This window comes from Macrobrachium nipponense, chromosome 22 (assembly GCF_015104395.2).
Source record: "Macrobrachium nipponense isolate FS-2020 chromosome 22, ASM1510439v2, whole genome shotgun sequence".
Lineage (NCBI taxonomy): Eukaryota > Metazoa > Arthropoda > Malacostraca > Decapoda > Palaemonidae > Macrobrachium > Macrobrachium nipponense.
In genome coordinates, this window is record NC_087213.1 from 12,658,786 (window position 1) to 12,672,443 (window position 13,658).

Sequence of the window (13,658 nt, forward strand, 5' to 3'; positions counted from 1 at the left end):
GAGTACTGCAGATGAAATCCAAGCTTCTAGCTTAATAGCACTGACCTTTGTTAACATTTGTCATCTCCCTGGAAATTGTCTCAGACTTATCACAAGTCATTCTGTTTTGCATACTGTGGTACGTAATCATTGTCACTGGAGTAGAAGTGACAGCATCTTCTGGAGATGCACATGAGAAAATGTGTATGTACAGGCAGTACCTAGTTATCAGCGTACTCAGTTAATGGCGGTCCTGTTTTATGGCACTTGTGCAGCCCCATAAGATCGGCGATTTATGGCGCCGTAACAGGCTAAGTTTCGGTTATGGGCACCTTGGTGCCAATACAGGCGGTCCCCAGGTTACGACGGGGGTTCAATTCTTGAGAAGCGTTGTAAGCCAGAACATCGACAAAGATCCTAAGAAACCCTTACTTTCAATGCTTTAGGTGCATTAAAAACTATGTAAACTGCATTCTTATTGTATTTTTCATCAAAAAACTTTCAAATATTGATTATTTTACATTTTTGGAGTCATATTTTTTCTGCCAGATCAGCGTTGTAGGTGTTGTAACCCTGGAAATAATGTCTGATAAATATAATTGAAAAGCGTTGTAACCACGGAATGTCGTAAGCCAAACCTGTCGTAAGCCAGGGACTGCCTGTAATAGAGTTATGGTGCCATAACATACCTAACAGGTGCCATAAGCACCATAAATCACAGAGTTTCGGTTAATGGCGGTTTTTGCTTATCAGCACTTTGTCGAGAAGAGAAACCCCCGATAACTGGGGACTGCCTCTATTAGGGAAAATGTCAGTTGTAAACAACAAATTGTGATTCTACTGTATATAGAAATGGAAAAATGGATATTTTTATTCATTTGAGATTCAGGGAGTGAGGCAACAAGAGACGAAGATTCTATGAGCAATATTCCTCCATTAAATGTTTCAAAGTAATCAGGTTTGCCTTCAAATATTTTGCATGTTGGGTGATCTGACCAGTAACTTAATACGTAGTGCTTTTTCCATGAACTATCTAAAAGGTTTTAGACTGATTTTAAGATTATGACTATGTTAGAAGAAAATATTATTACAGTATTATTATTATTTATCCACTAACTTACTGCCGCACAAAACAAGTACAAATTTTCCTATAACCCATAAATAAATGTAGGACCAGTATAGGAATCAATTGCTGATGTGGGATGTTGGTTTGACAGAGACCAGTTGATATTTTCTTGCGTAATTATTGCTTACATTCATTGTTTATATTCACAGACGTTTTGCCGGTCTGGTATGTGCTTTTAAAAAAATCTCTTGAGATCAGATTTTTATTTTCCTCAGGTAGAAATCTTAAAGATAAATTTTTATAATGAAAATTTTTTTTGAGAAATTGTGTAGTCCAGGCCTGTAATCTGTCTTAAAAGACTTTTTCTAACCATCTTCTTTTCAGATGGATGGTGATGCAACCACATTGCCCATTATATTTGAAGACCAATACCAGCATGTAGCAGAATTTGCACGTAGGAGATCTATCGTTAGTCGGAAATCTGGTAAGGAAACTTCCTTTGAAAAAAGCCAAATTCATGCTTTTATAAAAATTCATCAAGCTACCAGGGCCTTCCTTAGCAGTTTAGCAGTGTAAAAAAAGAACAAAATTTTTCAAGTATAATTTCTTGACACATTGAAATATGCTATCAAAAGAAGTTTTGACTAATCCAGGTAAAGACTATATAGAATAGACTACTGTTTTTATATGTTTTATATATACTTGTCAATTAGATGTAAGCTCCACCATGCCATGTATTTGCTTTCACTTATGACATTTGTGGATTAAGTTAGTAAGGAAATTGTTAAGTTGATTATTCAAAACAGAAATGCATGTTTGCAATGGATTTGCTTTCCATGTACAGCATTTACAAACTTATAATAACAAAACACTAACAGTTCAGTATACGTACTGTATTTAGCTGCTGTGCCTTCTGAAGTAGAATTCCTATGCCTTGTACATAGCCATTTCTGTCAACCCCTCATACTCTTTTTCTCCATTTCAGAAAATTATATAAGTCCAGCAGATATCCAAATAGCTATGGACCAATTAGATGGAGATAGTGGAAAACGTGATGTTATTCCTCCTGACGTAACACGTCCAGAACCTCAGACACGCAATGGTCTAAAAGTCACTCCTGCTGATCCTCCCATGTCAGTTCTGTCTCATTTAGAAGGGAAGGCACACGTTAATCATGACACTAAGTCTATTTCAAGTCATGACAATAAGTCTTTGACAAGTGCAGTATTTGACAGCAAGGCAGCCAGCACAAGTGGGTATGATTCAAGGGGAACAAGTAACAATGAAGTGAAAGCACCAAAATACGGGTCAAAGAGCAACAAGGGTCAGGTGCATGGGGTAAAGCCATCTCTTCCCACTTATGTGATAGATAAAGAAAATATTCCAAATAAAGATAACCAAGGTACTTTCAAGTTACGATCGAAAACAGGAGAAAGTCGGTCCCGCAGTAACGATTCACGAGTGTCCTCGGTGCACAGTGGTGGTAGTAACAGTAGTAAGCATACCCTTGGTAGTGGATCTGAGAGTGATGAAAAAACCTTAGGCTCTAAAGGTTCTAAAGGCTCAAAAGGCTCAGGGAATAAAGATGATTCTGAAGGGGAAGATAAACCTCCATTACCTCCCCGTACAGACAAGATGCCAAAAGATTTTAAGCCTCCAATTCCTCCCAAAACTCATAAGCTTCCAATGGCTAGAAATAGCTTAAAGGAAAAGCTGAAAAATAATTTAAGATTAGAATTAAGGCTTCCAGCAAACCAGGGTGCAGCATACAAAAGAGCAAAATTTAAGGTTAAATTGATACAACGAGCTCAACAACTTAGATCCAGTGGCTCTAGTAATCACAAAAGCAAACGTGCTCAAGCAAATGCCATAGCAGAAAATGTTGTATTGTTAAAGTACCGTCGTCTAGAGCCCTCTCTGAGCATGCCTTATAATTTGGGAGCTCATACTCCTGGGAGTGGCAGTTGCGGGGGAGGGGACCAACCAATGAGACATTCTCAGAGTACTCTTTCAATGCCTTCTTTCCTTTGGGAGGTAGCTAATGCTTCCTCTCCTGGGATCACAGAATCAATGCCAGATTTATTAGCAACTGATTCTGAATCATCATCTGACATCCACCAAAAACCTCCACCACCATTGCCAAGACCAATGCGATTGGATCGTAATCCACCTGTCCTGTCTAATGTTGAAGTTGGGCTTGTGTCTGCAACAGATTCTACACTTTTGCAAATAGGGGGAGAGAAAGTCACCCCATCATCTCTGGCTAAACATAAGAAAATGACTTCTCCTGTTAAGAAAACTCCAGAGAACCCCAAACCTTTAATATTACAAGACTCCTCTTCTAATAGTGATATCACTTCTGAACGAAGTGGTTGGGTGTCAAATTCAAGTCGTCAGAGTTCAGGTTCATCAAGTGGTCAGGTCAGTCCAGACTTGGACATAAAACAGTTCCCCATAAAAGACATGCTAACAGCAGCATCTACAGCTCACTTTAAAAGCAATGGAGCAAACAGCAGTGGGTCAACTTCAAATGGTACCAAATCCAGTGGGACTAAGTCGAATGGTATAAAATCCAATGGAACAAAATCCAGCAGAACGAAAAATAGCAATAAATTAAATGGAACACAGTCAGCAAAAATGCACATTATTGAGGGTACGAAAACAATACCTGGAGTAAAGTACAAAGGTAAACCTGGAGTAAGAAGTCCAGGAAACCCTAGAGTTAGTCGATCTGAATCTCGAAACCAGGGCACTAAATCTAGTAACAAAGAAGTTACCCATCGGTCAGCCTCCAACGATCAACTACAGATAAAACAAAGGAAATCACCTCACAGAAAAGAAGTTAAGAAATCACAGTCTTTGCAGAAAGTTAACAATTCTAACAGAGCAGAATCCCACCTTTATGAAGAAGTACCTCTGCCTCCTCCACCAAAGGAATTCCAAGATCCACTGCCTGGGTTAAGAGAAGCCTTAAAGAGAGGTGGGTTTGCTACTACTGGAAGGATACCACGGGAAGATAGAGGTGTTAAACGTGCTATGGTAGGTCATAAAGACAGACCACGCAGTGAAAGTCCAAAGACAGAAACAGGTAAAGCTCACAGGGATGAAGGGTACAAAAGTGAGCGTAGTCGTGGCAGTTCGCGTACTGTTACTCCAAGGCACAGTGGGGAATTTGAATTAGAAGATATTAGTAATGTGTATGAAAGTGTAAGTGAGGTTTTGAATGATGTTAAAAGGACTTCTAGGAAATCTGGACACGGGCATGATAAGTTCAATTCTCTTCCATCTATGAAAAGGAGGCACCAGCCATCTTCAGGGCCAGGTAGACCAGAGAAAAGGGGACCAAGTAGGAAGATGGCTGGCACCCCCGACAGGTTATCTGAACCCACACCAACAAAACTGAATCAACAGCATATAAATGGAACAGAACGTGTTCGAACCCAGTCTGCACCACCTCCAAATATTGATAAGGGTGAGCTTAAAGAGGCGAAATCCCAGCGACGCTCAGATCCATTATCATCTAAGTCAGATCCTCCAACACATTTAGCAGATAGCAAATGTACATTACTAGAGTTGTTCTTAGAACAGCAAGGGGCTAGTGTATGGGCTCACAGAGAAGCACAAAGAGAACTGTTAAAAGCAGCTCAAAATGCTGCTAAGAAGGAAGCTGCTAATGCAGAATCAAGGCTTTTTCAGGAAGTCGGTCGAAAATCTGATGATACACCTAAGGTTAATTCAGATGGAAAAGTCAACCCTGACCTTGTCACTGATGGTTTTGATGACAGCTTGTCAGACATACCGCCCCCTCCTAGACCTCCATCGCCAAGGTAACAGAATACGTTTGTCCTTTAGTCTTCTTAACATAAATGTTAATTCTTATAGCATTACTTTTCTGTACTTCATAACTTGAAAAGTCCTTTCTGTATCTCATTACATTTCTGTATTTTATGCAAAATTTACTCAAGCACTTTTTTTCATTGGAGCACATTTTGTACCTTATCAGCAGCATTTAAATTTTGTTCAGTTTATCAGAAACAGTATACGTACCCGTGTAAAAAGATAATTATTTAATGATTTATAGGCTGTTATTTACAATATGTACTGTGATCAAACTTGTTCCTTACATGATAGAGAGAGAGGCGAGCCCAAGTGTACCTGCCCATCTGAATTAAGAAAAGAAAGAGGTCGTTTAGAGGACCCACCTGATCTTCTACCTCCTAAACTTAACCCACCTGTAGCTGATACCCTGGCATTTGTGAAAGCAAAGGAAGACTTCAAACAGCAAATTAATTTTCAAGGGTTACTTTACAGGTTTGTACTTTTCTAGCCTTACCCTTTATTCAGTCTTTAGATTGGGAATATATAAGAGTACAATGTTGGATAGCATGTATATGAAGATTCATCCCCTAATTATTTCAAGGACATGGGAAACCATTGCAGCATTCAACTGATTAACACATGTAGCCAAGTGAGAACTCTTAAGATAGAAATACTGTACAGTTTACAATCACTAGCAGATGATGCCAGTCAGATAATGAAAGAGTATTTCCACATAATTGGGTTGCATCCTATTTATTTTTTAATTTTGATTGTCTAAAACAAACAGTATATAAATGAAAAGGGTGTCCATTTTAAAACATAGCACAGAAATTCTGACAATTTAATATTTTTTCTTATTATTTATACATATGTTTTGTTAGGTTTCCAGAGTTATCACTTGCCTCTGTGATTTTTGTTTCAGTTCATTTAGGGTCCTTAACATTTTCTGTAACTATAATGTCGAGTCTTCATCTTTCATTCTTCCACTTCAACTTTGAACTTTGAAGGCATGGAAGAATTACAAGCTAATTTCAACAGCCTGCTTTAGCCATCTCCATTACACTCTGGTCTGTCCAAGAGTTCCCTACTCCCCAGTTTGTCAAACTAATCTAACCCAATACAGCTGGGAATTACAAGTCAAAAACATAAGATTAAGATGCAAAAGTTCAGCATACACATACTAGGGGTATTAATATTTTGTAGTAGGGGAAGTGTCTACCTTATTAGGCAGTTATTTCTTGCATGGCCATCACCAGTTTTAGAGTTTAGTTGAAAGGCATCCTTGAAAAATACCCACTTCCTTGGTTTTTTTGTCTGCTACATTTTATTGAATTCTTATATGCCATGAAACTGAGTGAAGCTGAACTTTAAATTTTACATGAATATGGAAAGCCATTACCATGTGTATATTTGTAGAATAAAATTTGCTAAATTGTTTGGTGTACAACCAGTCATTATGTCCCTTTGCAATCCACATTTTTCTCTTTAAAGTGCAGCCTATTTGTAGTTCAAGCTGGTATCAATTTTTCCTCCCTGATACCTGTTCTAGTACAGCAGTGTTTTACCAGTTTCAAGTTGTAGTCTGTGAAGACCTCATTTTTACAGTGTAGCATGTTTCACATTGAGTTTCCTACAAATCAGTGTGTATCAACCTCTCTTATATCGTATCAACCTACCACTCACACCAAATCAAGAAAGATGCACCTAGCTCTGTTTCTTTTATCATTTTATTCAAGATTAGCTACATATTTTGGAGACAGTAGATTAAATCAAATCAGATTTCTCTGAGGCTTCGTTGCAGTGTCTCAGCTGAGGCTGTCAGCTTTTAGTTTTCTGTCTTACCATAATTTGCTATTTCCTCTCCATGCTGAATTTATTTGCTTTAGCCAGTAAAAAGAGGGAGTCGGGGTGATTATACAGTAAGATTAAAGAAAAGAAGATGAATGGAAGTAAAGTAAAACACAAAAAAAAGATGCAGCTAGGGGCTGAAGGAATGCTGCAAACAACCTTAAATAAAGCTTATAGTGCACCACATTAGGTACACTGATTGCACTACCACCCTACAGGGAAGACAGTTCATGGCCTCAATTTACAACCCATATGCCATTTGTCACTTTCGCAGACTTAAGCATGGTTTCAACATAACTTTGGAGTAAATGACAGTAATGACTGACACAAGTACCAACAGAGGAAGAATTGTGCATTCAGAAAAGAGAAAACAAAGCTAAGATGCCGTCTTAATTTATTTAATTTTTGTCCCTTGTTGCCCTCTGTACCCTGCTCCCATTCTTTACAGGCAAACAGTAAATTGCTACGCAGGCTTAATTGGAGAAGTTAACTAGCCTTCTTCCTCTAGCCTGTTCAGCTTGACCACATATGAGTCATGAACACATAATGGCAGGTTGGCAGCAACAATATACTGTACGAACATTAGGTCGTCCTTTGTTTTCGAAAAAATTAAATGACCGTGCTTATGGTAGTGACAGACAGTCCTCATTAATGGACAAGCTTACTGTTTTGGCATTTATAAACTTATACTCTATCTTGCCCCATTTATAATCATGTCTCCACGTTCTTTTTTCATAATAATTTGGTTTAAAGATATAAATGGCACTCGTCACCAGTACCAGTTGGGAGTATTGTCAACCTCAGCTTGAAAGATGGCTACCAAATAGCACTCATATCTTATGTGATTTGATTTCAGCCTAAGTAAAGAATTATTCCTTCTTAATGCTCGAGACGGAGATATTCTTATGTAATTTGTCAGCCTAAGTAAAGAAATATTCCTTCTTAATGCTCGAGACGAGATATTCTTATGTGATTTGTCAGCCTAAGTAAAGAAATATTCCTTCTTAATGCTCGAGACGACATATTCTTATGTGATTTGTCAGCCTAAGTAAAGAAATATTCCTTCTTAATGCTTGAGACGACATATTCTTATGTGATTTGTCAGCCTAAGTGAAGAAATATTCCTTCTTAATGCTCGAGACGAGATATTCTTATGCGATTTGTCAGCCTAAGTAAAGAATTATTCCTTCTTAATGCTCGAGACGAGATATTCTTATGCGATTTGTCAGCCTAAGTAAAGAATTATTCCTTCTTAATGCTCGAGACGAGATATTCTTATGTGATTTGTCAGCCTAAGTAAAGAAATATTCCTTCTTAATGCTCGAGACGAGATATTCTTATGTGATTTGTCAGCCTAAGTAAAGAATTATTCCTTCTTAATGCTCGAGACGAGATATTGTTATGTGATTTGTCATCCTAAGTAAAGGATTATTCCTTCTTAATGACTGCAAGTGAATTTCAGCGTAATTCTAGGATTGTTTTTCATATGTACAGTAGTACTGCAGTTTAGATATGCACTGGAGTTTATTAGTACGTACGTACTTCTATGAATAATTAAATAGTAGTACGTACAGACCAACATCTTTTTATTGATCAGTGCTGGTAAGTTGGTACATTTGTAACTAAACAGCCAGTTTCCCAAGAATCTTCAGAGGAAAGGCAACATAAATTACAAAAATAAATTGTCATACTTGATGACAGTTTCTACCAATACCAGTTTGTTGGTAACAAACATTCTCGCTAATAAGCATAGGATGCCAAAATCTAGTTTTTAAGTTTATATTTTATAATATTGATGTGCCTTTTACATAGTAATATCAAACTATGATCAAGTTAGAGAATTTTATTGTAGTAATCAAAAGTATTCCATGTGCAGAACACTTGAACAGTTTTCAGAAAACTTGCCTTACATTAAAAATGCCTTCACTAATTTTATTTCCTCTTTACAGTGACTTTTCAGGTTTAGCTTCTACAGTTCCTTATTTTCACGTAAGCGATGATTGCCGGGTATTATCACCAGATGGTCTCCACCTGATAATCTGTGTTCATGGCCTTGATGGCAACTCTGCTGACCTCCGACTTATCAAAACTTACCTTGAAATGGGTCTACCAGGGGCTAATTTGGATTTCCTAATGTCAGAACGCAATCAGGTACATTATTTCCAGACAATTATATAACATCGCATACTTAAATTTTACTTTTTATGTATTTATGTATTTATCCAGTTATCAAATATTTGGTGTGACAACCAGTCTTATTCCCAACATGTAAGTGTTAATAGCCTGAAAATATTTGCATCCTTTTCTTGTAAAGAACTTCATGTTCAAGATGAAAAAGAAAAATCTGGTTCAAGAAATCTTCCTTTTTCAGGGTGACACCTTTTCAAATTTTGAAACCCTGACTGAGCGTCTAGTATCAGAGATCCTGTATCACATTGAAGCATACAACCTTAACCCTAAAAGGATATCCTTCGTTGGTCACTCGCTGGGTAACATTATTATCCGAGGGGCAGTTTCTCATCCTCATATGAAACCATTTCTACCAAAACTCCATACATTCCTTTCCTTGTCTGGACCACATCTTGGTACTCTGTTTAACAACAGTGGCCTTGTAAACATGGGTAAGTACTTAATAATATTGTAGATTACATGAAAAGCAGCCTTTTACACATATCAATTGATCTTTTTCTAATATCAATAATTTAAAAATAGGATCTTATGAATAGTGTCCAATTGAATCACTTAAAAATGTTCCTCACTGGTTTAATTTTTAGCTAATAAATTAAAATATGTATCTCTTTCAGGAATGTGGTTTATGCAGAAATGGAAAAAATCAGGTTCCTTGTTACAGCTTTCTCTCAAAGATCGTGTCGATATACGCCAAACTTTCCTGTACAGACTTTCACAGGTAAAATGCTTCTATTACATTTTTGTATTTGTGTATCTTTGTTTGAAATAAGTATGTATGTATTTACTTATTTTGAAAAATGGTATTTTTAAAATGGAAAACCAAAGCTCAATCATTAAGAAATTTACTTTTATTATGATAAGATATCATTACAAAGTGCTTAAAAATACCTGAATGTTCAGTGAAATTAATGTACTTAATATTTTACATACCTAATATCCCTCTGCAGCGTTCCCAGTTGCATCATTTCCGTAACGTATTGTTATGTGGGTCAACGCAAGACAGATACGTTCCATTACATTCCGCTAGAATTGAACTCTGCCGTCAAGCTATCAAGGATAATTCTGTTATGGGTAAGTTCATTTTGTTTCTTAGTCATTGTAAAAAGGTGATGCTTTTTAGTGTATGATAGATTTAGGCATATGTCGGAATTTAAGAGAAAAAAGATGATCATTTACACATCAGGAATTTAAGAGAAAAAGGATGATCACTTACACATCAGGAATTTAAGAGAAAAAGGATGATCATTTACACATCAGAATCGAGATCAATGTCATTTAGAATAAACAAACGTACTGCTTCTGCCTAAGATCTTGGGTATTTGGAGTAAAACAAGAACTCTGCTTTTACATTGTCAGCTGGTAAATCTGTCATGCAGTCAGTTGCCATCACCCACATTTTTATGACTATTATAAAAAAAGCAAAACCGACCCTTAAATTTAAAAAGGGGGCTTCATTTTAACTGGCATGAAAAACTGCCCAAAATTGTGAATAGCAAAATCATACCTTACTTGTTTCTAATTTCACAAGTTTTACAATTTACTCAACTGTTTAGTAAGGGATTCAGAGCCAATAGACTATTTTTCGGCAATAACTTTTTATCAAAGCATCGGGTAAAGATGAAAGTTAGAAAGTATATATTTTATGACCCTTAGTAGTTTGTAAAACGGGAATTTTTAGGTCATGAACAGCTATTAAGTATTCAATAACGGGGTAGCTAGGTGTGACCTATGGGTCGGCTCCCCGTATTTAGGGTCTTTTGATGAGGAAAAGGCTAATTGGAGGGGTTGCTGTGGTAGTGTTTAACACTCGCCCCAGTTTTATACCGACACCTTTTATATAGGTGAGCGAGTCAGAAGCTTCTGACATGTCCAATTTAGCAGTTCTCTGGTATTATAGCAATATTTTACTAGAAATAGTGCTAAAGCAGACATATTTCACTGGGCGACACGGCTTCCTCGCCCAGAAATAGATTTTTCCTACGTCAAAATCCCTTTTTTATTTTATATCTGCCTCCCATGGCAGGACATTAAGCACCCTACAACAAAACAGACTGGCAAAGAAAAAGATTCCAGTATTATCACAAAGAATTTAAAAGAGAACAAGAGGGTGCAATCTTAAAATATGCATTGCTAAATAAAAGTGAAAAAGAACTTCCTTATATACTGTACCTGCATTCTAATAGAACTAAAGGAAGACTGTCAAAATAAATAAAGAGGACTTGGTATCCAAGCATCCATCTTCACAAGATAGATCAAAGCTCACTAAAATATCACTGCTGACACCAGGGGGGACTGCTTGGGAGACCAGAGGAGGATGGTGAGTAAACATGAAATGCTACAATAGGCTATCCAAGGAGGGGGAAAACTGTAGGGCTAGGGAGGCCCAAACAGCTAACATCTTGTGCGATTCCATATCTGAAACAAAGAAAGATGGAGTCGTCTCCTCTCTCCCGGGAGGGAGATTACCTCCCACGAGAGAGGGGGCAACATTACACACAATCCCCAATACTTCCAAAGACGAATCAATGGAGGAAAAGGAAGGAATCAATGGAGGAGAAGGAAGAAGACAAGGCATCAATAGTATTAGATACCCTACGGTGCACCCTCTTCTTGTAGAAAGCCTTCCACTGAGACACAGACCAGGAATGACATTCTGGGCAAGGGTCAGCGATAGTACAAAAATTGGAACAGCACCTACTGCAAGTGGTATGGGGGTTAGTAATGGAAGACACCAAAAAGCTCAAACATGGAAATCCTGGAACGCCTGGACACAAGTGTTGATAGGGCCTAGAACTCTCGGCGGAATCCCTGATAAAAGATAATGGTTTGGGCAAGAGAGCACAAAAGCAAGCAACCACTCTCCAAGTCGATCAAAGAAAGACTGATGTGTCATGAGGCTCCAAACCCGGTTGTTGACCAGCTTCCACCACATATATGCATCAGTTGCCGGATGCCACAGATTCTTTGCTTGACAATCTTTGATTGTTATTTAACCGGTTTCCTGCTGGCACTAGAAGATTATCCTATTGTTAAGACCGAAGGTTTGTTCCTCTTATGAACAAATATATTACTGTGAAATAATTTGTAAAGTAATCATTACAGTCTTGAGAAAAGTTTGTTGTTATTAATTAGCATACCATCCATTACTCTTATCATTTGCTACCAGTATTTAGCAAATACCCAAAATACTGGAGAATAATACATGAGTTACCTAAAAGAAAATAATCAATACTATTTAGCAAAAACCCAAAACACGGAGAACACAAATACATTGAGTTAGCTAAAAGAAGAAAATATTTACTAAGTCATCCAGAAAGATTTCTTACAAAACTTCCCTTTTGCTACTTAGATAGTAATGGAAAGCTCCAACTGGAATTTTATCACATTAATTTTACAAGCTACCATGGAAACTATGATTTTGTAAAGAGTACATGTATTTGCATAAATAAAGGAAACGGGAATTAAATCATTTTGGCAAACCGTTCAACCAAAATATGTAGGAAAACAGCAGCTTTCTTACCAACAAGGAGGCATGAAAAGTTAGGCATTTTGTTTCTAGGGTCCTAAGAATTCATTTAGTGAGTAGATGATTTTGTTTTGAATAAGGAACTAAATGTTTAGATTCATGAAAACCATGAATATGAGCTAATTACATGTAATTAGATCATATTCATGTGTTGTGAGGCAAGCAGGAATTAGTTAAAAGCTGAATTACTAGTTCAGTGTAGTATCAAGTACCATATAAACAAATTAGTAATGTTAATATTGGTTCAAACTTTATAGAATAATTCTAAAATTTTTAGCACAGTGTGTATGTAGTTAACACTAATTTGCTTTAATTAATATTATTTCTTAACTACCAAAATAAATTAATGCAAAACTGTTATCACACAAGATATGGTACTATATTAGCATGATAGAATTCTTAAGGTACTTGGGAAAAGTGACAAGGTGTCTTGAAGAATTATGGAATAGCTGTAATTAATCTGAAACGCTGAATCCAAATTATTAATGTTCACAATTTTGTTTTCATTCTTTTACAGGCTCAGCATACCGCGAGATGGTGTCAAACCTTTTACAACCAATCATCAGCTCCCCATCTGTAACCTTGGTTCGATATGACATCCATCATGCTTTGCCTTCAACAGCAAATTCCCTCATAGGCAGAGCTGCTCACATAGCTGTACTTGATTCTGAATTGTTTATTGAAAAGTTTCTTTTAGTAACTGGACTGAAATATTTCAAGTAATGGTATCTTGTATGTAGAATTTTGGATATTGATATTTTCTATCTATTGTAAGTCATGTAAGTCAGATTTAATAATACAAATGTAAAATATTGTAAATATAAAGTTTTACATAGGTATGTTGATGTCCAAATTAAGAATTCCTATTATACATTAGCCCAGCAGACAAACAAAAGACTTGCAATGTGTGCATGAGGTTTGTTCTACTATATGCTGCAGAAACATAAGCACTGATAAGTGAAAGCTCTGCTAAAACGTTGAGAGATGTGGTGTTCAAAAGCTGGAAAATAAACCAGGATAGTTTGGACCTGTGATGAGAAAGGATAAAAAACATTTAGGTCAGAAAAGCATTAGGTATGGAAAAGCAGAACAGACCTATATGAAGGCCCAAAACATCATGGAGGAGGGCACAGATAAAAGGACCTAGACCAGATGGGAGTTCAGGCAGAGATTCCACAAAAGTGTCTAGTACAAAAAACTTAATTCAAGTCAAGCCTCAAAAAGGGAAAA

General features: G+C 36.9%; 1 protein-coding gene across 6 annotated transcripts in view; it reads left to right on the top strand.

The window, feature by feature from the left end:
* The window catches only part of LOC135198498 (protein FAM135A-like), a 315,487-nt gene extending 302,220 nt beyond the window's left edge, over positions 1 to 13,267 (top strand). For 5 of the 6 annotated variants that reach the window (XM_064226097.1, XM_064226100.1, XM_064226101.1 and 2 more), the window contains 8 exons: positions 1,430 to 1,529; positions 2,031 to 4,872; positions 5,177 to 5,356; positions 8,662 to 8,863; positions 9,084 to 9,333; positions 9,517 to 9,620; positions 9,850 to 9,973; positions 12,946 to 13,267. In XM_064226097.1, coding sequence (XP_064082167.1) covers positions 1,430 to 1,529; positions 2,031 to 4,872; positions 5,177 to 5,356; positions 8,662 to 8,863; positions 9,084 to 9,333; positions 9,517 to 9,620; positions 9,850 to 9,973; positions 12,946 to 13,151 — 4,008 coding nt within the window. In that variant the 3' untranslated portion in view covers positions 13,152 to 13,267. The remainder of the gene's footprint in view (positions 1 to 1,429; positions 1,530 to 2,030; positions 4,873 to 5,176; positions 5,357 to 8,661; positions 8,864 to 9,083; positions 9,334 to 9,516; positions 9,621 to 9,849; positions 9,974 to 12,945) is intronic. The other variant, XM_064226099.1, reaches the window with a different exon arrangement.
* Positions 13,268 to 13,658: the final 391 nt, after the last annotated feature.